Below are 25,931 nucleotides of genomic sequence, written 5' to 3'. Positions count from 1 at the left end.
CATACCTTGAAAAAGTGCAGGAGTTTTCAATTAATCAGCGCCCCAGTGGCTATTCAAGGAAATACGGTATACATAACATGTAATTGTTCCTTGGTCAAGGTTTTGCATAGATTAGGTTTTCCAGACCATCTTCAAGCCGTTTTCTGGCCGTCTTTTTAAAATGCGGTCTTAGTTTAGTGCCTCAACTTTGACTGTGTCTTCCTCCTGTCAGCCATGTTGTGGTTTTTACCGCTTGCATATCAAGTCTACTGAGAGACATAAGTTAGAAATAGCCCATTTTTTGTATTAAAAATGGCAACAGCGTAGGATGCATTTTCTCGTGTAAGCAAGTCAAGAGGATCGAGAAAAAGAAGGAACTTAATACGTACGTCGAACTACAACGGTGGACTTGCACAACGCTCTTCGGGTAAATCTGTACAATAAATGGGGATATCCGCTGACATCACCAATGGGACAACCAATTCTCTCCAAACTCTTGGCAAACACTTGGCGTCAAAAATATAAAGACCAACGGCACAGTTCCTGGCTTCACAATAAAAGTGCTGCTCCATCCTACCTACGTTACCAAAATAAGGATCTCAGAAAACTAGTGCACATAAGCTAGCAAGCTACGGAGTTTTAGCATTCAGTGTGTTTATTGTAAAGAGTATTAAAAGGAGTATGGAAGTTGGACAAATAAGAAGCTAAAATCCAACTTCTTTAATGGAGAGAGAGAACTTTTTACTTCCACAATGTAAATTCGAAGTTGTGAAACTTATCAGCAGTACTGTGAATCCTGTCTGATTTCAATTAATATAAGTAGCTCACCTGCTAAAAAAAGTTTGGGCTTACGTGCTGTAGAGTATTGCATGCTAAAGGGGAAGCAAAGTTTAAAGCTCTTTTTCCAAATTTAGTGCATAATTGAGAGACAGATCGATCATTAATAGTGCTGTGGAACGTAACAGATAGCACCTGTTTGTTCTTTGTTTTCTTTTAATTAAGCTTAAAAGAGCATTATAAATTAGCTATACCCTTTGTGTGTATCTGTGTGCTCTCAATAAAAGCAAGTCTGATTTCGAATGCATTTTACAATGGTGGGTGAGACGACCGCTAATAACAAACTTCAGTGCCGAGAGAAAACCTTTGTCCAATGACTGGAGACATTTGGACAAAGCACTCAAAAAAACCCTGTCTCAACAGTCACTTATGGACAAGAAAATTGCTGTCACCAATTTGTTTCTGACCCTGAAAGAGAAGCAGGTTTATTTCCGGTAAAAAAAGAAGAAAAAAAATTGTCCTTACTTCAGAGACCAAGTTTGGTTTTATATAGGTTTTAAATGAAAGCTCTGGTTCAAGAATAAAACCCACACATTTGGAATTCAAAACCTGCACTGTAGGTTTTACAATAATTGGAATTGAAAGGATCAGGGGTCTCAAACTAGTGGCTCATATATATACAGCGGTATAGCTTGGTTGGTATAGCGGCCGTGCCAGCAAGTTGAGTGGTTGCAGGTTCGATCCCCACTTCTGCCATCTTAGTCACTGCCGTTGTGTCCTTGGGCAAGACACTTGACCCACCTGCTCCCAGTGCCACCCACACTGGTTTAAATGTAACTTAGATATTGGGTTTCACTATGAAAAGCGCTTTGAGTCGCTAGAGAAAAAGCGCTATATAAATATTATTCAATTCAATATTTTGTGGCTTTAATTCATGGTTTAGTCATTGTGACCACACACCAGGGGCAACAAATGGTTGAATATAACATAGCTAACTTGATCAAAATATACAATTTTTGCTATCAAGTTTGCACTTATAATGGCCTAAGGCAGATCTGGGCAAACTTCATACTTGTGTGTATATTTCAGTAGGACTAAAGCATGTTTTGAAAACAGAAATAAATCGGACTTTAAGCTGCATTATTTAAGACAAGATAGATGACAGACAAGTTGCGGCTAGCAAAGACTGCCCCATGGGCCAAGCAGAATAGTTACCAGAATAAAGTCATTAAAACCATTTATTCTTTACATATTACAGAAAAAGATTTTTCCAAAGAAAAGGGGTCCACCAAGCCTTCAGAAGAATAGGAATATTTCAGACACGTTTGTCATGCCAAGACCAGAACAAGATGAAAGGGACAATGGGCAGAAACAAGAAAAGGTGGTCAGGTATGTTTTTCTTTCCTGTAAATACTGTTTTACTGCATTTTTCTGATACCAATTAAGATAGTTAAATTTCTCCCATATATGTTTGTCATGCATTCAGCTGGCGAGGTGCAATAATTGAAGCGGTTCAGGTTCCTGAGCCCCCACCCTCTGTTAATGAGAAGGACAATGCTGCCCACCTGGTACCAGACATCCCAGCCAATACTGCTCCAGGTACTGGTGAGTACTGGACGTCAACTTGGATTTCTTACCACCGCTGTTCCTGCAACACAGCTTGCCGTAGCCAACAGTACCGTATAATTTGGATCATTGTTTGGACATAAGTTGCTTTGTCGATGAGCGTGTCTAGTCAGGTTCATATTCATACAAAAGGAATTATACCGGATTATAAGGCGCATTAAAGGGAGCATATTATGATTCTTTTTTTTTTCATATTTTGTAAGCGGTCTAATTTACATGGGTCCACTTCGACAGCGTCTTCTCCCCTTCATCTTTGGTTGTACCGGTAGTTTTTAAAGTTTCAATAGCATGTCTACTGACAGATATAAGTTAGCACTGTACGCTATGTTGTGTTACAAATTGCAACAGCAGTGGAAATAATGCCCCAAAACAAAAGGATAGAGAAAAAGAAAAAGCTTAATGTCTACATTGTGCACATTTTTGAGACTTGTGCAGATCCCAAATACACAAGAGCAGGTACCAATAGGTAAGAAAAGTTGGTTTTGCTTTACATTACGAAACAAAATGCCAGATAATGTCTCATAATAGGTTTAATTTTTGGGGCCCAATACACACACACCATTAAAACACTCGTATGTTGAAACAATGCGTGACGACACTAGCCGTAATGCGCCGACAATCCATCTAGCATAATAGTTTAACAAAGTTTGACAGAGTTTTGAACGCAGTGTGCAATGTTCTATATTCTCAATGAAACATCAACATTTTGGGCTTGCTCGCTAGTGTCAACTTGCAGTCCACACCTATCTTTTATGTGTTACTGCCATCTACCGATTACACATATCATTACACCATGTACCAAATAAAATTGCTTTGCGGTCGGTAAGAACAACCAGAAAGAATCCGTACATTAGGCGCATCAGGTTATACGATGCCCTGTGGAGTTTTGAGAAAATTAAAGGATTTTATGTGGGCCTAATAGTCCGAAAAATACGGTACGAAAGCAAATAAGTAGCAGTAGGACACTTTGATTGTTTTAATAACAAACATTTTCTCCTTCTCATTTCTGTACTGATACTCTACTTAGTATTGTCTTTACAACAATTAACGACAGGGTTCTAGGGCCACTCCTTTTACATTAGAGACTCAACAGAATCCTGTGTGAGAACAAAGGCTCTGACTTGAACATAGTCGTGAAACAGATTCACATGTACCACAGTGTGTACGCTCAGAATTGATTGGCTGTCAGTTACAGGGAATATATATAGGTTTTTATGGAAATTATTGTAAATATGTACTTTAAACTTTCAACAACTGGACAATTAAAGTTTAAGTACCAATGATTGTCACACACACTAGGTGTGGTGAAATGTGTCCTCTGCATTTGATCTATCTCCTTGTGTGACCCCCTGGGAGGGGAGGGGATCGGTGAGCAGCAGTGGTGGCAACGCCCGGGAATCATTTTGATGATTTAACCCCCAATTCCAACCCTTGATGCTGAGTGTCAAACAGGGAGGTAATGGGTCCCATTTTTATAGTCTTTGGTATGAGTCGGCCGGGGTTTGAACTCACGACCTACCGATCTCAGAGCGGACACTCTAACCACAAGGGCCACTGAGCAGATTATTAACCAGCAGCAGCAGCAGCAGCAGCAATTAACCGACTTTTGATCTTGGTTTCAATTTTGGCTTCTCATGATCTTTAAAAAAAAAATACATAATTAAACTTCCTGAGCTTGTAACAGTGATGCATATGAGTGAATAAGAGACAATTTCGAATAGAAGTTTGGGGTGTCACTATAGTTGCCAATTTTCTTTTGGCACAGCGCTAGTATGTCTAATCAGTAATCACTAAACTCAACAATAAAGTAAGGCCATGTCACTTTAGCGTTGACGTTACCACGGCCAGAATTGGACAATCGAGCGTAATCCACTGTTAAACGCAGAATATCATGAAGGATATTCATGAAGTCTGTGTGAGGAAAAATAACATTTGTTAGGGAAGGTAATGTGTCCGGGACCACTCATTCATCATCCATTAAAAGTACATCTAGAGGGCCAATAGAAACACAGACTGAAATACGGGGCGGCATGGCGTAGTGGGTAGAGCGGCCGGCCAGAAACCTGAGGATTGCAGGTTCGCTTCCCACCTATTGACATCCAAAAAATCGCTGCCGTTGTGTCCTTGGGCAGGACACTTCACCCTTTTCCCCCAGTGCCGCTCACACTGGTGAATGAACGATAGGTGGTGGTCGGAGGGGCCGTCAGTTTACCCCAGGGAAGCTGTGGCTACTGATGTAGCTTACCAGTACTATCTATCTATCTATCTATCTATCTACCACCACCAGTTGTGAATGAATGCTGAGTCCGACTTCTCTGTGAGCGCTGCTGAGTCCTACTTCTCTGTGAGCGCTTTGAGTGTCTAGAAAAGCGCGATATAAATCTAAGTTAAATATAATACATACACCCACAAAACATATAATCAGCTTTTGTGTTGTTGTTAACGACATCATTAATGTAAGATCAATGTACAAATAGGACAGAAGTCGCAGCTTGAAAGGCTCTAGTTTTTGTTTTTATTACTCAGCCTTAAGTTGTCTCGTCAAGCTGAGGACAACGGCACATTTCCATCACAATAACAACATATAGTCTGATTGTGCTAAAAAAATAAAGGTTTCAGATAAGTCCCTTGTGCAAAGATAATAATTAAATGTACTTATTGAAACTTTTGCAAACATATTATGCTTTGATGTAAGATACTGGTCAAACTTGTCCAAAGATGTATTGCACCATTAAATGTGAGGATGTTTGCATTTAATAACAAATATCTTATTAAATTTTAATTATGACACAGACAAGCAGAAATTCTATGGTGGTAAAATAAGTGGGGGGAAAAAAAAGAATTAAGAAAAATGTAAACGGAAATCTGAATGTTATTATTAGTTTTATTCATCATATTGCTATTGTTATTTTAATTATTGTTATTATTTTACATGTTTTTTCATTACTAATTTATATCAGGTTGTTCTTTTCAATTCAAAGTTGAGTTTTGGTGGTCCAATATGTACTTGTGTTTTCAGTCAATGAATAATTGTGTTATTAATTGTGATTTTAATATCATTCAAAATAATAATTATTATTATTTTTGCCATAATCGTCCAGGCCTAATATGAAAAGCGTATCTATCAGACACCACTGGACAAAAAATGCCGGCGCTGATAGACAAAGCTGAAAATTGAACTATGACATTTGTTCTTTCCTCATTTCCAATATTCTGTGGTTTTGTGTTTGTAGCTTCAGCTGTAACTAACATAGATAGACTGGAAGCTGTGCGGGATTCCTTCAGACATGCATGGAAGGGCTACAAGGACTACGCCTGGGGTCATGATGAGCTTAAGCCTATCTCAAAGTCTTTTGGCGAATGGTTTGGGCTGGGCTTGACCCTCATCGATTCCTTGGACACCATGTGGATCATGGGTTTAAAAGAAGGTGCAGTATGTCCGAGACCACCAGTGATTCCCAACCTTCATTAAGCACACATTTCACATCAGCAAAATGTCATGGCACATCACTAAGCATGCAACGCTTATCTCACTGGTGTATACACTAGTTAATGATTGTACCTTTTGCCATTTAATGAAAGAGCATATTGTCCTGCATGTCACTATTCATCATTGGCATTGATCAGTACCTCCAGGATTTTGCAAGGGCTGCATATAAAATGCAGCCCTTTGAGACACTTGTGATTTAGGGTTATATAAATAAACATTGAATGATTGATAATTATGTTATAGCAACGCTCCTGGTCTCTGGCTGTAGAGGTTGACAGTATTTTGTGTTTATTGCCACAGAATTTGCAGAGGCAAGGCAATGGGTAGAGAAGGAGCTCTCATTCAACCAAAATGTGGATGTAAATCTGTTTGAGACAACCATACGTGTCCTTGGGGGGCTGCTGAGCACATATCACCTATCTGGAGACCAGCTGTTCCTTGATAAAGCTGTAAGTCCTCGCACAACCAGCACCTCATTCCTCTTTGTGGCACTAATGCTGGGGTTGCACATGTATGTTAAACAGTGACTTCTGATGCTGATGTTAGGTTTCATTCAACAATTCAGTTTCATGTCGACACTTACAGAAAGACCTCGGGGCCAGGTTAATGCCTGCCTTCAAAACGCCCTCAAAGATCCCGTTCTCTGACGTCAACATCGGTAAAGGAACGGCCCACCCTCCTCGATGGACATCTGACAGCTCCATGGCTGAGGTCACAAGCATTCAGCTGGAGTTTAGAGAGCTGAGCCGCCTCACACAGGAACCACTGTACAAGGTCAGAGGTCAAATGTGTTGTAGTGTGTATGTGATCAAATTAGGGATGGGCACCGTTCACATTTGAACCAATTAGGTATGGATTTCCGGTACCCGTACTCAACGCTGCAAATGTTTGGTACTTTTATGTGTGTTAATAAATATCCATTGTTTTTGATGATAAAATGAGATATTTTATTAAAACATTTAAACATTAGTTAATTATAGTAACTGCTGCCATGTTGATATAGCCTGTTTCATTACAACATTTGAGTATAATTTGTAGGTTTCAGTTGCAATTGCAAGTCCAAGACGTTAAGATGGTGTGTTAATAATTTCAGTCTTTGCTGTCTGTTGCACCCTACAAAGTGTCAAAGGCCTACTGAAATATTATTTTCTTATTTAAACAGGGATAGCAGGTCCATTCTATGTGTCATACTTGATCATTTTGCGATATTGCCATTGTTTGGCTGAAAAGATTTAGTAGAGAACATCGACGATAAAGTTCGCAACTTTTGGTGCTGATAAAAAAGCCTTGCCTGTATCGGAAGTAGCAGACGATGTGCGCGTGACGTCACGGGTTGTGGAGCTCCTCACATCTGAACATTGTTTACAATCATGGCCACCAGCAGCGAGAGAGATTCGGACCGAGAAAGCGACGATTACCCCATTAATTTGAGCGAGGATGAAAGATTCGTGGATGAGGAAAGTGAGAGTGAAGGCGTAGGAAAAAAAAGGGGGAAAAATGACTATACAGTGGGAGCAATTCAGATGTTATTAGACAAATTTACTTGGATAAATCTGGAAAATCCCTTATCTGCTTATTGTTTTACTAGTGTTTTAGTAATATTACATGGTTATACATGTACAACCTGAAGGTCGTCCCCGCACCTCTCTTCAGCACCAGTCGACGGGTGGTGGCGATGCCCATCTCTGCCCATCGCAAGGGACCCTCTTCGAAACACGATCTTTCGAAATGATCACTGCATAATACACTGTATTTTGTGTGTGTGGTCCAATCCAAACATGTTCGCTTGACCGCTCTGTTCCATAGTAAAGCTTCACCGTCATCTTTCGGGAATGTAAACAATGAAACACCGGCTGTGTTTGTGTTGCTAAAGGCGGCCGCAATACACCGCTTCCCACCTACAGCTTTCTTCTTTGACGTCTCCATTATTCATTGAACAGATTGCAAAAGATTGAGCAACACAGATGTCCTTAATACTGTGGAATTATGCGATTAAAAAAAGACGACATGTAGCTGGGAACGATGCTGGAACAAAATGTCCTCTACAATGCGTGACGTCACGCGCACGCGTCATCATACCTAGACGTTTCAGCAGGATATTTCGGCGCGAAATTTAAAATTGCAATTTCGTAAACTAACCCGTTTTGGCATGTGTTGCAATGTTAAGATTTTATCATTGACATATAAACTATCAGACTGCGTGGTCGGTAGTAGTGGGTTTCAGTAGGCCTTTAATACTATAAGAATTGTACTAATTACGCACCAGCTGTTTGATTTGGACTTGAATCTTAGTTGTAGTGTTCATTAACAAAGTCATAGCTGTTGATATTAAAAAGTTAAAATCGCCAATGCTAATCAGTCGGATGTCAATAGCAAAGCCAATGCGTATGAGCATCAACCTCGCGTATTTGTGGAAAAGTAGATCCTTACTTAAGTGACATTTGAATCAATGTCTTTGTTGGCGTTGGAAATTACAACATTACCTAGTGTTACTTTGGCTCAGTCTGCTGTCTGTGCTGCTGAAGTAACCGCCAAGTGTCGAAGTGCAATCAGCCAGCTGAGTTGGCAGCTGGCAATGGGCGTGATGTCGAGCGCAACCCAAGTACAGAAACATGGCACTGTTGGCTTTTACGTGAATTGGTGCCCATGAGGACTGGCGGAATATGGTCAGTGTCGAAAAAGTACTAGATTCAGTACCTATTCTTAGATCTAATCCAAGTCTTTATTAAGGATGGGAATCGAAAACCGGTTCTTCATCAGAACCGGGTCCCAGTGTATCAGTTACTTGGAATTGCTTGCCATTTTGTCAAGCAATTCTCCTACCAGTTCTTTTGGGTGGGGATTATGTCATTACGTAGCGTGCATTAACCAGTTGTAAAATTACACATATTGCCTTGCTTTAAAGACTGGGAAATCTTAGATGCACAACCGACTAATACCTACACATTTCCACGAGTGGGGTCATAGACGACCCCAATTAAATCAATGTGTTGTTTTTTAAATAAATGGGTTTGATATTCTTTAAAATCTTTAAATCAAAAATTGTAATATTTTTATATTCCAGGTATAGCTCATAAAACATGTTTTTGACATGAGGCATACAATAAATGTTTATGTATGTTTTCAATGGTATTAAGGAATTGCAGTTTTTCTAACACTACCCACTCTTTCAGAAGTGGGATCAAAAATGACCCCAAGCACTTTCTATGGAATCTTTTATAAACTTTTAATTATTAGCAACAATGACTGCCCCACTTACACATCTGATGTCATCTGTCACATCAGATGAAACAGTCTAACTTTCAATACTGTCCCACTTACACATCTGATGTCAGCAGTCTCACCACCCAGAAAGGGCTGGTAAGACCGTGGGACGACAGAAAGCTAATGAGTTAGTTCCAAATACTGTAAAATATGTAACTTTTTTTAATATTGTGGCTAATTATAGATGTAAAAAAAACATGGTAAGTGTACTATGTTCAACCCATAGGTTTTGTGTTGTATCTTTCAACATTTGCGTGAGTCAAATGTGGAGTAAACTCTGAAAGTTGTAAGCAAACATGGTACAACAACACCAACGGCTTCACTTCCATGAGCACGACAAGAAGCTGTCAACGGGGCAATACACTGTTACCAGAGGTGCAACCGGACTTAAAAGACAGGAACTTTACATACCAGTATAAATTAGACACAATGCAATGTCCACAATGTCAACGGTGTACAAAAAGATGTTGCAGATATCAAAGAACAGATTATCAAAGACAGAAAAGAATATCGTAAGGATATAATGATCATTTGTAAGTCATTCTCAGAAAAAAATTGGATCCGTGTAAGCTAACTTCCGTTTTGCAATCACCTGTCATTAATCACAACACCAACATGTGGTTAATCTGATTTTAAAATCATAATCATTTGACAGCTCTAGTAAAAACATTTACATGTGATGCAAATAAACCTTTCCTCTGCTGATGGTGGACCTTGAAGGTATTCTTTGTGGAACCACCGCAAACATACATCACACTGAATCTGAAAGACAAAGAATCGCAGTTTTAAAAAAAATGTATTTCAATACACCCTCCATTGTTGTTGTTGCTAAACAGTAACAAAATAAAACAATAATCCTAGGTACATCAGGGTTCCATTTTAGGTCTAAAAAAACACTGAATTGTTTGAGTTACCCAACTCACATATGAGTCATATTGGCCACAAAAGTGACACTTGTCTGTCAGGTTTTCTATTGCAAATAAAACAGGATTGTTTAACTTGATAGTATTGACTAGGAATAAACAGTTCTACTGGATTTTAGTGGAGTCTATGAAATACCAAAATATCTCCTACCAGTTTCCAGCAGACGGGTACAAGCATTGTCCAGCCTGTCTGTTTATCACAACTTTTGTGGCAGGAAAACTAATATTTTTCTTTTTCAGGAGACATTTTGCAAACTGAAAAATACATTTTAACATAACCATAAGCGTTGCCTCATAGTAATATTAAACAATATGCTCATATAGTGTTTCTAATCTGATGTAAACAAATTATTGCAGTGTTTTAAATGTCTCAAAAACATTTCATACTATTTACCACGGCTTAAAAAGAACATTATTGTTACAGAATGAGAGTGATGAAATTGCTCTTTAAAATCAACCTACTTTCAATGCAAATAGACCAAATGATGTACTGTCAAACTGCTGTGGGTGTTGTACAGTACCACATGTCCACCTAAAACAGGGGTTGGCAACCCGCGGCTCCGAAGCCGCATGCGGCTCGTTGATCACTCTAATGTGGCTCAGCTGCATAATTGCCCCCCCCGATTGTCCCGAGAGATTACCGGAGTTTGATGCCTCTCACAGAAATCACCCGGGGCCAACATTCTCTGATTTTTACCCATTTGATAATTTTGAGGGCGTGCCCCGCTTTTACACAATGTTATCTGCGTGCCAGCCGGTCACATGCAGTATGCAGCCTCTGTTGACACAAGAAAGTGTCTGCAAGGCATACTTGCTCAACAGCCATACAGGTTACACAGAGTTGTGATATAAACAACTTTAACACTGTTACTATATGCGCCACACTGTGAACCCACACCAAACAAGAATGACAAACACATTTTGTCTCAAAGATTAAGCCATGCAAGTGCAAGTGCAAACGAGTTTGACAAATGCAAACGAGTTTGACATTTCTCGTTTCATTGTATTACAACATAAACACAACAGATCAAATACCCAGAATCCCATGTATCCCTAACTCTTCCGGGCTACATTGTACACCCCCGCTAGCACCAAACCCCGCCCATTTCAACCAACGCACGGAGGGAGGGGGGAATTGGTGTTAGCTAAACCAGCGTTTGTACACTTTGAACTCAATATGAAATGCTATAAAGTACTGTACATCAAACAAACATAACAAGGGGGTGATGGATCAATTTCCTCTTTATTAAAAAGGCAAAACAACAACAAGCTAAACTGTCTTGTATGTGCTGCTCTGTCAACACACGCACACACGCATAAGTCCCTTTGACGCCCTCACAAACAATCACAAAAATCCTTAACTTTAACAAACATATTGCTACAATAATAAACATTTAAAACGGAACATTTACTGGCTACCTTGTCCTTTGGCCAATGTGGTTAGACACAAAAGGGAGAAGGGAAGTTGCCCTGTGTGTGTTTGCCTTCCCCCACGCTGTGCTATACAGTATGTTACTTTGGCATCTTTTTTCAGAAAAGTTTGGTCTCCATTCATTTTCTACTGCTTGTCCCTTTTGGGGTCACGAGGTGTGCTGGAGCCTATCTCAGCTGCATTTGGGCGGAAGGTGGCGTACACCCTGGACAAGTCGCCACCTCATCGCAGGGCCAACACAGATGAACAGACAACATTCACACTCACATTCACACACTAGGGCCAATTAGTGTTGCCAATCAACCTATTCCCAGGTGCATTTCTTTGGAGGTGGGAGGAAGACGGAGTACCCGGAGGGAACCCACGCAGTCACGGGGAGAACATGCAAACTCCACACAGAAAGATCCGAAGCCTGGGATTGAACTCAGGACTGCTCAGGACCTTCGTATTGTGAGGCACATGTACTAACCTCTGTGCCAGTCATATTTGTCATGAAGAAAACATTTTAAATGATAAAAAAACATAAGATAGTAATGTGTTCATTAAACAATGTTAAAAATGTAATTTATGTGTGATTATTATCATGTTTAAAATGTTCTTAGGTAATGTCACAACATTTTCATGGTCTCATCACAATTAATTTAGCTGCTGTGGTACAAAGCCTGCTTTGTCAATTCTTCAATACTTGCAAGCGCCTTTTATCCACTTTTTACAAATAGTATTATTTTATTAACTCCACTAGCTGGTCTGTTGTCTTTTTGGAACTCATATTGAGTTATCAAAATGGACAAAACTTGTCAAAAGACAAGAGAAGACACTCAGACAGTGAAACACGTAGAAGTGACGAGTAGTACAGTGTACTGCACAGTCTCTCCAAAATGACTGCTCCCTGCGGCACAAAACAGCAGCTAGCAAGACAATAAATGAAGGAATGAACGAAGCGTTAGTACACAGAGACATGGTTCACACACAGAGGCAAATTTGGCTCGATCTAATGGTTTGTATATTGCTCTTGGTGAGATAAAAAGAGAAGTTACATGATGTCTATTTTTTAGTGACAAATAAACATTCAGTGCTATTTTGTGGCCAGGTTGTTAAAACTTGAGTTCTGAAATTCATTGATAAAGATAATATATTGCAGGAATATGTTCGAATCGATTCTGAATCAAATTGCCACCCAATTTGTGATTTGTCGTAAGATCTACATCCCTTGTAGACGGTACTGCTGGGTTGAAATGTGGATTTAACATCTTTGTCGTGCATCCATGACACACATCTCTTTTTCTAACCATTTTCAGGATGTTGTAGATGAGGTGATGATGAAGGTCCACAAGCTGCCGGGCAAACATGATGGTCTGATACCCATGTTCATCAACACCAACAGTGGCCAGTTCTCTCACAGAGGCATCTACACACTGGGCGCGAGGGCGGACAGCTACTATGAATACCTGCTCAAACAGTGGATCCAAGGAGGCAGGATGGAAGATGCGTATGTAGAATTTAAATGAGGCATTGTAGTTCTGCTATTATGTTTTATTTGAATTACTTTATTTTTTAATTATAGTGTTTTGAACAAAATGTTGTGCCTGGGAAAATGAGTTATCCCTCTTGAGTGAGGGGTGCAGTCTTTTAGGTGATGGCTGGGTCTTTCAACCACATAATTAAATGGGTTGTATTAGTATAGCGCTTTTCTACCTTCAAGGTACTCAAAGCGCTTCGACACTATTTCCACATTCACCCGTTCACACACGGGCGGGAGCTGACATGCAAGGCCACAACCACGACCCATCAGGAGCAAGGATGAAGTGTCTTGCTCAAGGACACAACAGACATGACGAGGTTGGTAGAAGGTGGGGATCGAACCAGGAACCCTCAGGTTGCTGGCACGGCCACTCTCCCAACCGCGCCACGCCTTCCCCATTAATGTATTCATAGTCAGCCAACAATTGATGCCAGTAAAAAACATGAATCTCCATTTTTAAGCCATTCGCTCAACCTTTTGGTATCTAGAAATCAATCGGCATCAGTAAATCCTGAATTTGAGGATTAAGTCAGTATGTTTTGTCACAAACAGTGGATTTGAATTAGTTTCTAAATTGTTGCTAAAGCATTCCAACAACAATTTAGGAGTTGGTTAAAACCCACCTTGTAAAATATAAAAACATTTAATTGTGTGTGACATTATAATGTGCACACATTTGTGTTCTGTTTAGTACAAAGTAAGATTCAAAATAAAAGCAGTATTAACCTGCATTCTACTACAGCCACAAAAAAACAAATGCATCCATATACATTTTTTAGATTGTTAGCCACTCAAAAAAAGATGTGTGCATGTAAAAAAAAACATTATTGTCATTGAAGTCAGGACATACAACAAAAATACTGCCATAGCTTTTCGATAGGATGATAGAATATCTTGCAAAAATAAAATAATCAAAATAAAGATGGACAGAAATAGTGAAGTGAGTTATATTTATATAGCGCTTTTCTCTAGTTACTCAAAATGCTTTTACATAGTGAAACCCAATATCTAAGTTACATTTAAACCAGTGTGGGTGGTACTGGGAGCAGGTGGGTAAAGTGTCTTGCCCAAGGACACAACGGCAGTGACTAGGATGGCGGAAGCGGGGATCGAACCTGGAACCCTCAAGTTGCTGGCACGGCCACTCTACCAACCGAAATATACCGCCTCAAATAGAAAAAAAACTGTAGGTTTAAAAAAAATTATCACCCCTTGTGCTTTCAGCACATTTGGAAGATATTCAAAGTGCATACCTATTTCCACATTTTGTTACCTTATAGCCTTATTTCAAAATGGAATAGATTAATTGTTGTCCTCAAACTTCTACACACAATAAAACCCCACAATGACAATGTGAAAATGTTTACAAATGTAATAAATATAAAAAACTTAAGATGTCACATGCACCTAAGTATTCACAGCCTTTTACATGAAGCTCAAATTATGTTCCTATAACTTCTTAGTTGGAGTCCACCTGTGGTAAATTAATTTGGTTGGACATGATTAGAAAAGGTCCACACCTGTCTAAATCTAAGGTCCCACACTTGACAGTGCATAGCAGAGCACAAATCTAAAAGGAAGTTAAATTAATTGTCTATAGACCTTCAAGACAGGTTAGTCTAGAGACCCAAATCTGAGAAATCAAGGCACGGAAAAATATCTGCTGCCTTGAAAGTCCCAATGAGCACACTGGCCTCCATCATCTGTAAATGGAAGAACTTTGCAACAACCAGGACTCTTCCTAGAGCTGGCCAAACGTCTAAACTGAGTGATGGGGGGAGAAGGGCCTGAGTCAGTGAGGTGACCAAGAACGCTATGGTCACTGTCAGAGCTACAGCATTTCTCTGTGGAGAGAGGAGAATCTTCCACAAGGACAACTATCTCTGCAGCAAACCACCAATCAGGCCTGTATGGTAGAGTGGCCAGACAGAAGCCATTCATTATTAAAACCTTTGCCAAAATGCACCTGGAATACTCTCAAGGCCGTGAGACACAACTTTCTTTGGTCTGATGAGACAAATAGTTAACTCTTTGGTGTGATTGCCTGATGTCATGTTTGGAGGAAACCAGGTTCCACTCATCACCGGGCCAATACCATCCCTACAGTAAAGCATGGTGGTGGCAGCATCATGCTGTGGGGATGTTTTTCAGCGTCAGTAACTGGGAGACTCGTCAGGATTGAGGGAAATATGAATGCAGCATTGTACAGAGATATCCTAGATAAAAATATGCTCGAAAGCGCTCTTGAACTCAGAATGAGGCGACAGTTCATCTTTCAGCGGGACAACGACCCTAAGCACACAACCAAAATATCAAAGGAATGGCTTCAAGAAAACTCTGTAAATGTCTTTGAGTGGCCCACCCAGAACCCAGACTTGAATCTGATTGAACATTTCTGAAGAAATCTGAGAATGGCTGTGCAATGACACTTCCTATCCAACCTGATAGAGCTTAAGAGGTGCTGCAAAGAGGAATGGTTGAAACTGCCCAAAGATAGGTGTGCCAAGCTTGTAACTTTCTTTTCAGAAAGACTTGAGGCTGTAACTGCTGCCTAAGGTGAACATAGGCTGTGAATTCTTAAGTACATGTGATTTTTATTTTTTTATTTTTAATACATTTCAAAAATCTTTAAAACTTTTTCACCTTGTAATCATGGGGAATTGTGTGAAGAATTTGGAGGCCAAACAATGATTTATTCCATTTAGGAATAAGGCTGTAACATAACAAAATGTGGAAAAGGTGAAGTGCTGTAGATACTTTCCGGATGCACTATATGTGTCTGGCAAAAGCTTCATAAGAACGTGCATGCAATGGCTATTTTGTGTTTAATTATGGCAACAACTGCCATAATTTCGGCAGTTCAAGGGGTGTCATCATACATGGCTTGGTTCTATTGTATTTGTAATTTCCCTTCAGAATTGTATTTTTATATGTTTGTATGTTTCAATTATTCCAGGCTGTTGGAGGACTACATTGAAGCAATCAATGGAGTTAAAAAACACCTTGTGAGACAAACTGCGCATCAGAAATTGACATTTGTTGGAGAGCTCTCCCATAACCGCTTCAGTCCCAAAATGGTACAGATGCTCACAACAAGAATCAAATGTTACATTGCTTGTCTGGAAATTATAATTATCTTTTGGAAAAATAATTATGTAATTGAAATTGCATGTTGCCACTAGGGGTGTCTCGATCCGATTCTGATATCGGGCAGATTTCAGCAAAACAAAACAAGTATGGGATATATTGGCTTACATGTAAAATCTACAATATAAGCTACAATACAATAAGTTCTGCAGTGGGTTTGCTTGGTTTGTACAAACAAACCCACTGCAGAAAAAGCACACAATCCAATCTCATCTTCTTTATTTATACACCACAATTAAAAAAACAATTAAAGTTTCACGAAGTGCTGCAGAGGAGTTAAACCATACATTTAAAAGCAGGATAAACCTAAGGAGAGTCAATTGTATAAAACATTTAACTATAAAGAGAATACATACATAAAAGATAAGAGACTAACATCACACAACTCTCATGCTGGTGTAAAAGCCAAGAAGTAACAATATGTTTTAGGATGTGGTTTAAACCTCATTAAAGAGGAAGCCATCCAAATAGCGAAAGAGATATTTTTCCAAAGTTTTGGAGCCACGGAAGAATATGCGCGATCCCCTCTGGATTTTAAACAGGTTTTTGGGACGACAAGAAGAAACTGATCAGCTGCAGTGTTTTCCACAGGTCAGGCATCTATTTGTGGTGGTGTGGGGGGGCGGGGGGAGGAGAGGCAGCGGCGGCGATGACCAAGAAGAACGCGGAGTTGGAATATAATTACAACACTTTATGTATTTATTTATATACATATTTATATAATATGTAACTACAAGCTCCATTCACAGACAGAGCCCCATTGCTTTTATGAGGGGTTGAGCGAGTCAAAAGCCGAAAATTATATATTTTATTTGTTTATTTTATTTGTGGCGGCCCTAATTCTTTCGTGGCGGGCCGCCACAAATAAATGCATGTGTGGGAAACCCTGAGCTGACCTCAGAGACCTTTTAAAAGGTCTGACATTATTTGTGGCGCTAATCCATCTAGAGATTTAAAAACAGATAATATTTTTTTAAATATATTCTTTCATGAACCGGGAGCCAGTGAAGGGATGCTAAAATGGGGGTTATGTCCTCAAGTTTTTTTTGTGCCAGTTAAAAGGCGAGCAGCAACATTTTGGACTGCCTGCAATTGAGCGATTGAGGTCTGGTTCATTCCAACATTCTGACTTGCAGTTGTCCAAACGTGATGAAATAAAAGCATGGAATACCCGCTCAAAGTCATTTAAAGATGAGTGATTTAATTTTTCATCTTTATTGACCATAAACATGGTAAGTTATAGGCTGGTTCATTCTAACATAGAGTGAGTTGCAGTAGTCCCAATGTGATGAAATAAAAGCAAGGATTACCTGCTCAAAGTCATTAAAAGATAAGTGATTTAATGTTTATTTAAATTTACAATAAACATGGTAAGTTATAGGCTTTTAGGAGCTATCAGCTACACAACAGCTAATTCAATAATAGTATATAAGCTAGAAATACATTGTTTACTAAATAAACAATATTCTAAAACATGGCATTAGTCAATATAAACAAGTATCACATATATATAGTTGCATATCACCCACACATACAGGACTAAGCATGTAAAGCATATGAGAAAGTATCCAGTAACAAACGTGTCCGTATCATTCAAGTTCGCCATTGTAGTCTGGCGTTGATGTTAATAAGCTCCTCCTTTATCTCTATATTTTTGTTGTGGGGCAGACTGACTTGTACACGCATAGACATCCTCCGCTGTTGCCATTTCCAATACAACGTATCGTAAAGTTCGGACATACAGTATATGTCAGTAGACTTGCTATGGAAGCGCTAAAAACTAAAGCAAAGATGGCGGGGAGAAGACGCTGTTGAAGTGGAGCCACATAAATAAGACCACCCACTAAACAGCGCATTCTGAAGAGTTAAATTAAAGTTAGAGTACCAATGATTGTCGCACACACACTAGGTGTGGTGAAATATGTTCTCTGCATTTGACCCATCCCCTTCTTCATCCCCTGGGCGGTAAGGGGGGCAGTGGGCAGCAGCGGTGCCGCGCCTGGGAATAATTTTTGGTGATTTAACTCCAAATTCCAACCCCTTGATGCTGAGTGCCAAGCAGGGAGGTAATGGGTTCCATTTTTATAGTGTTTGGTATGACTTGGCTGGGGTCTCAGAGCAGCTTGAAGATGGTCTTTAAAATATAATCTATGCAAAAGTTTGACCTAAAAACACTATTACATGTTATGTAGACAAAAATAAAGTGGTCCAAATTGTATAAATGGGGTCATATGACCCCATTTAATGATTATTGTGACCACTAGGTGTCACTGAAATACAATGACTTCTCCACTTCAACACAGCCTAAGTCAAATGCAGCAGATTAATCATAAATAGGTTAGTGTTAGTTTTTTGTTTAGTTTTTTTCACACCATAAAAATATGTATGATTTCTTTTAATATCATAATGCTCAAAACACCAATATTGACATATAGTAAGTGAAAAAGTTGTATTGGGACACCCCGAGTTGTGACAATAAAAAACATTGTGGTGAAGAAGGCAAGAAACTAATAAACAATAACTATAGACCTGGACTGGAAGTTTTTTATGTCTAATCAGATTCTCCTTTTTTTCAGGACCACTTGGTGTGCTTTCTGCCAGGAACCTTGGCACTGGGTGCCCACTATGATCTTCCAGGAGACCACATGGATTTAGCTGTAGAGTTAATGGAGACTTGTCACCAGATGTACAAACAGATGGAAACGGGACTCAGTCCAGAGATTGCACACTTCAACCTGCATTCGGATGATGGTCATGATATTTTTGTTAAGGTGAGGCTTCTAATGAAATGCATGCACTTAAAAAAAAAAAAAGTCAAACTTTTTGTGACATGTCAGTGTTTTTCCTGTCTCAGCCTGCAGACACACACAACTTGCTGAGACCAGAAACAGTGGAAAGTCTCTTTTACATGTACAGGTTTACAAAAGACCCTAAGTACAGAGACTGGGGATGGGAAATTCTGCAGAATTTCAACAAGTATACCAAGGTAAAGTTCATGTTACCTTTTAAAAGTGCTATATAAATAAAACACATGTTCAGGCAATACATTTGTTGATATTAAAAATATTCCAAAAACATTTTAAGTATTATTTACACAAAATGCGACCACAGAGTTAAAAACATTTTGGCCATTGCAAAAAGGTTCATTGGAAGTTAGCGCTCACAGTACACCATATTTTTCAATTTAGATGTGTAGGTCAGGCTTGTGCAAAAATCTGAATTGAGAATATCTGTTAAGTTCCATCCATCCATCCATCCATTTTCTACCGCTTATTCCCTTTCGGGGTCGCGGGGGGCGCTGGCGCCTATCTCAGCTACCATCAATTTAAATTTAGCAGGTATTCTACGGCAATGAAAATTAAAGTTGATATCCTTTTAAATGGTTACTTGCATTATATTATTATTATATATTATGATTACAGTACATTACAAGCACTATAGTTTTTATAACATATTTCTTCAGTTTAACAATCTGTCTGCAGAAGGCCAAATATTTTTTGAAGTAAGTTATTGCATATTGTCTATGAATGTTCTCATTCATCCAGGTTATTTTTATCTCAGGGCATTCACTCGATCGCAACTGGACTGTTTGGTTTGTCTTAGAAGACGTTTGACCTCTCATCTGAGTAGGCTTCATCAATTCGTGCTCATAGACTTAGATTGCTCAGATCTAGTCTTAGACTTAGATTGGTCAGACGTAGTCTAGCGGTTGGTGCCAAAACTCCAAATATTCATACTCCAAAAACCAGGAGGACGTGCCTTGGCAAGGATGGTTTTGCCCTATCGTAGTGACAAAAAGAACTTTCGATGCAAAGGAGCAATCCTAACTGTCAAAACCAACAACAGTCGTTGAAGTGTAATTTTCCCTCGTTAGCTTTGAAGTATTGTGTGGCAGGACAAACGCTGTGGCTCAACTACTACCTGTCCAAAATAGTCCGAATCCCCCACCTAAGCATTACATTCAGTTGTCAACAAATGGCACGCTGCAAAAAGTCAGTGTTAAAAAACAAGAATAAAAAATACAAAACTGAGGGGTATTTTATTTGAACTAAGCAAAATTATCTGAACAAGAACAGGCAAATTTGGCTTGTCAAGATTTTCCAAAACAAGTAAAATTAGCTAACCTCAATGAACCCAAATATACGGTAAAATAAATATATTCTCACTAATAACAACTTATACTCCGGATTTTTCGGAGTATAAGTCGCTCCGGAGTATAGGTCGCACCGGCCGAAAATGCATAATAAAGAAGGAAAAAAACATATATATACCTCGCACTGGAGTATAAGTCGCATTTTTGGGGGAAATTTATTTGAAAAATCCAACACCATGTATAGACATTTGAAAGGCAATTTAATAGGCTGAATAACAACGTTATATCAGTGGTCCCTAACCTTTTTGTAGCTGCGAACCGGTCAACGCTTTAAAACTGTGTCCCACGGGGGGGGATTTTAGTTTTTTTATTTTTTTTTTCATAAAGAAATACAGTCATGTGTGCTTACAGACTGTATCCCTGCAGACTGTATTGATCTATATTGATATATAATGTATATGTTGTGTTTTTTATGTTGATTTAATAATATAAAAAAATAATTATTTATTTATTTAAATTTTTTATTTTTTGTGCGGCCCAGTACCAATAGGTACAATGCTGGGTGCTCACTGCTCGGACAGAGGCGGCTGCAGAGCAGCTTGTTAAGACTTTACTTTACAAACTCGTTCGATACACCCTCATACCGAACCGAAACCCCCGTACCGAAACGGTTCAATACAAATACATGTACCGTTACACCCTTAATTTTTACCTGTAACATTCACGTTTGTCATTAATGTTCTGTAACCTGCTCTTGTGCAGGTCTCAGGTGGCGGCTACACGTCCATCAACAACGTCCGCGACCCTGAGAACCCAGAGCCCAGGGACAAGATGGAAAGTTTTTTCCTAGGTGAAACATTGAAGTACTTCTACCTTCTTTTCTCTGACGAAGTGGAGCTTCTCAGTCTGGACAAATATGTGTTCAACACCGAGGCCCACCCACTCCCTATATGGCCCTCTGCGCCCAAGTGATGGTACCATTACAGGAGATGGTTAAAGATCTGACCACAAGGTCTGGTGAGACTGAAAGCGTTTCTCAGATGTGTTTCTGTGAAACCATCGCTACTGGCCAGCAACACAGGTCTGTATTGGCCATGATTTATTTTGCACAGGGAGGAATTAATTTGAGATGTTTCATAAAAAAAAGGTCTGAGCCGGTCTCTGCTGTAAATAGGTCTGTAAATAGGACTAAGGGGTGTTAGGGCTACCACGACTGTGCGAGGTATTTGTCACCTTAATGGCGCTGATACCGATAATATGTGAGAAGTCTACATATGTCTGTGATTTTGACATCAATGTGATGTTGCGGAGATAAAAATGGACCTATTGTTGGGAAAATCATTATTCGAACCCCTGCTGATTCTTTTGTGTTTATAGATCCAGACTTCAGAATTATTGCTAGAAAAAAAGGTCATACATTTATTTGTATTTGAGAAGTATTTGATCTTCAGGCAGAGTACTCGGCGGAGAAACCCCTGTTGGTAAGCACAGAGATTAGATTTTTCTTGTAGTTAAATTACAAGGGTTGCACTTATTTCAGAAGGGATTTTGACCCACAATTCTTTACAGATACTCTCCAAAATCCTTAAAATTTTAAATGGCAACTCGAAGATTCAGCATCTCCTACAGATTTTCCAAAAGGACAAAGCGCTTTTTCTGATATGTTTTTGGCCGACGTTGCTCAAATGGTCGAGAATCCAGCCTCCGTCGTTGTGTCCTTGGGCAAGACACTTCACCCACTTTTCTCCCTGTGTTACCCACCGACACTGGTGTATGAAACTGAATGAATGTTTGTTGGAGGTCATGGAGGCAGCCACATTTCTTTCAGTCTACCCCCAGGGCAGTTGTGGCTACAAATGCAGCTTACCACCATGAATGTGAGTGAATTAACTTTTGTTTCCCGGCGTAACGTGCTTTGAGTCACTCGAAGAAAGCTCTATATAAATCTAATCCATCATTATTAAGAACAATCCACAACTTGGGCTGAGTGATTCAAACTGACTGCCACATCTTTTTTAAGTTTTTTACTTAAAGATTGTCCCCTAAAATTCACCACCGGTTGTGTAGTTCTACATGACAACCCGACAGGTGTCGATAGGCGTGAAAGCTGCGACAACAGCAGCAGAACTGTCCAGGCCAGTCTGCTTTGGCCTCAATAAGGATGTGCAAACACTGCTGAAAAATCGATTTTGTTTCCAAAGGTAACACATCTAGTCATCTTCAGCATTTGTAGCACCGTCCTGCTACCGAATGTGAATATATCATGTCACAAAAAAAGAGTCTACTTATAAGCTTCCCGATAACACGTTGCCATGATGCAGATGTCCTTTAGAATCTTTTAGAATGCCACACAAAATAGAAAGACTGTGGAAATATACAATTTTCCTTAACTTGAAAGTTGTTGGTTTCTATACTTTTTTAAATTTTCTTGTAACCAGACCATACTTTTCGGTATGTTAGATGGAATCTTTACCTGACATGTTTCGACTGTCATCTGCAGTCTTCTTCAGGAGGGTCACCTGACCACTGTGACTTATTGCCTGTCAGCTGACGGGTCTTGACAGGTCTGCCTGGTTGGCCACGCCTATAAGAACAGCTGATAGGCAACACGTCACAGTGGTCAGGTGACCCTTCTGAAGAAGACTGCAGATGACTCCATCTAATATACCGAAAAGGATGGTCTGATTACAAGAACATTTGAAAAAGTATATGAATAAAGCTAAGTTAAAGTTAAAGTACTAATGATTGTCAAACACACTCTTGGTGTGGCGAAATTATTCTCTGCATTTGACCCATCACCCCTTGATCACCCCCTGGGAGGTGAGGGGAGCAATGTGCATCTGCGGTGCCGTGCCCGGGAATTATTTTTAGTGATTTAACCCCCAATTCCAACCCTTAATGCTGAGTGCCAAGCATTGGAGGTAATGAGTCCCATTTTTATTGTCTTTGGTATGACTCGGCTGGGGTTTGAACTCACAACCTACCGATCTCAGGGTGGACACTCTAACCACTAGGCCACTGAGTAGTACCGAAAAGCATGGTCTGATTACAAGAACATTTGAAAAAGTATATGAATTGATTTAAAGTTAAAATGTCACACACACACACTAGGTGTGGTGAAATTATTCAAGAAGACATAATGCACCTTTTTGACCAAATTGAAAGTTGTTATTTAGATTTGTCCACACAACAATGTTTCAAATATTTTCCTTCCAAAAAAAAGCGTGGTTCTCCTTCAGGAAAAAATGCTGTATTTTTGTTTGTTTTTTGCATAACATTTTCATTCTAGTTGATGATTTCAATTCCATTGTTCTACTGTGACTGTTCATTTATTTTACCTGTTTCAGAAAAAATATTTGGAGAATAAACTGCGTTGAGAATGGATCCATTGCGCATTTTGCCAGAATTGCCCAGCTCTATCGTCAGTAGGGGTGGTACGCTTCACAAAATCAAAATAACTGGTAGCTGACGAGTAGAAGTCATCTGAGAAGTGTTCGACTCTTTGGAATAAGAAATGAGGTTTGTAGTTTTTTCGCACTCTGGCCAAAGGCATGGGTAACTTACAAATCTGTGAAGGCACCATTAATGCTGAAAGGTACATACAGGTTTTGGAGCAACATATGTCACCATCCAAGCAACATTATCATGGACGTCACTGCTTACTTCAGAAAGACAATGCCAAGTCATGTTTTACAACAGCGTGGCTTCATAGTAAAAGAGTGCGGGTACTACACTGGCCTGCCTGTAGTCCAGACCTGTCTCCCATTGAAAATATGTGGCACATTATGAAGCCAAAAATACCACCAACGGAGACCCCGGACTGAGCAAGAATGGAAAATAATTCCACCTAAAAAGCTTCAAAAATTGGTCTCCTCAGTTCCCAAACTTTTACTGAGTGTTATTAAAAGTAAAGGCCATGTAACACAGTGGTAAAAATGCCCCTGTGCCAACTTTTGTGCAATGTGTTGCTGCCGTCAAATGATAAGTTAATGCCATCCATCCATTTTCTACCGCTTATTCCCTTTCGGGGTCGCGGGGGGCGCTGGCGCCTTTCTCAGCTACAATCGGGCGGAAATGATTATTTGCAAAAAAAAATCAATTTCTCAGTTCAAACATTACAAATCTTGTCTTTGAAGTCTATTCAATTGAATATAAGACAAACAGTTCGAATCCTAAAGGATTTGCGACATATGCTAGAAGCCCCCACAGGTGGGAGTAGAGGTCAGGAGTTTGATGTCACCAGACTCAAAATGAGCGGAGGGATAAGGCCAGGAAATAGATGGACTGGCCAAACAACAAACTGGGCTTTGTCCAGACTGGCCAACCCCAAGGCTAGAATTACAAAGTGTAAAGGTCTTCGTCCATCTATTTTCTACCACTTGTCCCGTTCGGGGTCACGGGGATGTTGGAGCCTTACTCAGCTGCATTCGGTCGGAAAGCAAGGATGCCTGGACAAGTCGCCACCTCTTCGTGTGAAAGCTATTTAAGGACAGTTCTCCGAGAAGACGGCAAAAGATGAATCAGGCCCATACTCTCTTCCTGGAAGCTGCAGTTCGAGTCTGAGGCTCGCTGACACAAATAAAGCTTTTTGTTTGACGATTCCTCGTTGGCGTCTTCTTGGCTCATCACAAATTCACTCTGTCCTGGGAGAGTGACACGATCAGAAATATACCACACGGTTCTTCATCCTATTCTTGTTAGTTTTACAGAGGGTTGCAAACTAAATTAGTGCATTACCACCACCCTCCAGATGTGGAAGATCTTCTCTTTTTTTATTTTTATAAATATATAAAATCAAAAGTGTCACCCTGTGGTATAAACATTACCCTCACATCACTCCATGTTCTCCTACTGTGGTGACGTATCTGTCACCACCGCTTGCTGTATCTCCTCCTGCACTTTTTCCCATGACAAGTCTTTTCTGTGTAAGAACTCTGACGCCGCTTTAACACTTGTTTTATTTCTTTGCATCTTATTGTTTTACCTGTTCTGGTAGGAGCCCCCACAGGTAGGAGTATAGATCTATTTTGCTCTGCTTTAATTTTCTGCACTTCTGCTTCTTTTTTTCTGACCACGCAACCCCTATACACTGCTGAATGATTTCCCCCACAGTTACATTTAACAGTGACACTGCATCTCCATAATTTCCACAACATTCTTCAGCTCGACACACTCTTGCTATGTGTCCGTATCTTTGACAGTTATAACCTTGTCGGCAGTGGGACATACAGTCCGACATAATAGCTTATGTATCCTTTCATAATGCGCCTTGGCAATACTTCTTTCTCAAAATGAAGCATCAATGACTCACTTTCTGTCCTTTATCCTGCTCTAAATGTAAACACTCTCTTAATTTCCGTGACATTTCCTTTTATTTCTTTGAGTTTTGCTTCTACATGGATTCCTGTCACCACACTTGTCGTTCTTCTCCTCTCGCCCACACTTTTGCTTTCTATCACTTTGTTTTGAAAAGAATATTTACATATCATTGCTCTGCATTTTTACATTTTATCAGCAGATCGCCTTCGGCTATAACTCCTTCTGTAAGGGTACAGTGGAGAAGAAGACGGCACTGAGAAAGGGACGTCGATTAGCCTTAGGCGTGTTTATTAGCACGAAAGTGTGATGTGTGTGAATTAACCAGAATACGTGGTATGCGTCGCGTTTAAACAGAGTTT

At 39.7% G+C, this 25,931-nt stretch overlaps 1 protein-coding gene across 2 annotated transcripts in view; it reads left to right on the top strand.

The window, feature by feature from the left end:
- The window catches only part of LOC133536413 (endoplasmic reticulum mannosyl-oligosaccharide 1,2-alpha-mannosidase-like), a 41,130-nt gene extending 17,493 nt beyond the window's left edge, over positions 1–23,637 (top strand). For both annotated transcript variants that reach the window (XM_061876911.1, XM_061876912.1), the window contains 10 exons: positions 2,015–2,145; positions 2,243–2,361; positions 5,616–5,810; positions 6,173–6,321; positions 6,458–6,646; positions 12,790–12,980; positions 15,970–16,090; positions 18,737–18,931; positions 19,015–19,146; positions 21,016–23,637. In XM_061876911.1, the coding sequence (XP_061732895.1) occupies positions 2,015–2,145; positions 2,243–2,361; positions 5,616–5,810; positions 6,173–6,321; positions 6,458–6,646; positions 12,790–12,980; positions 15,970–16,090; positions 18,737–18,931; positions 19,015–19,146; positions 21,016–21,225 (1,632 nt within the window). In that variant the 3' untranslated portion in view covers positions 21,226–23,637. The remainder of the gene's footprint in view (positions 1–2,014; positions 2,146–2,242; positions 2,362–5,615; positions 5,811–6,172; positions 6,322–6,457; positions 6,647–12,789; positions 12,981–15,969; positions 16,091–18,736; positions 18,932–19,014; positions 19,147–21,015) is intronic.
- Positions 23,638–25,931: the final 2,294 nt, after the last annotated feature.

The sequence above is a fragment of the Nerophis ophidion genome, linkage group LG17, assembly GCF_033978795.1.
Source record: "Nerophis ophidion isolate RoL-2023_Sa linkage group LG17, RoL_Noph_v1.0, whole genome shotgun sequence".
Taxonomy (NCBI): Eukaryota; Metazoa; Chordata; class Actinopteri; order Syngnathiformes; family Syngnathidae; genus Nerophis; species Nerophis ophidion.
This window is presented reverse-complemented; position numbering and strand designations above follow the sequence as displayed.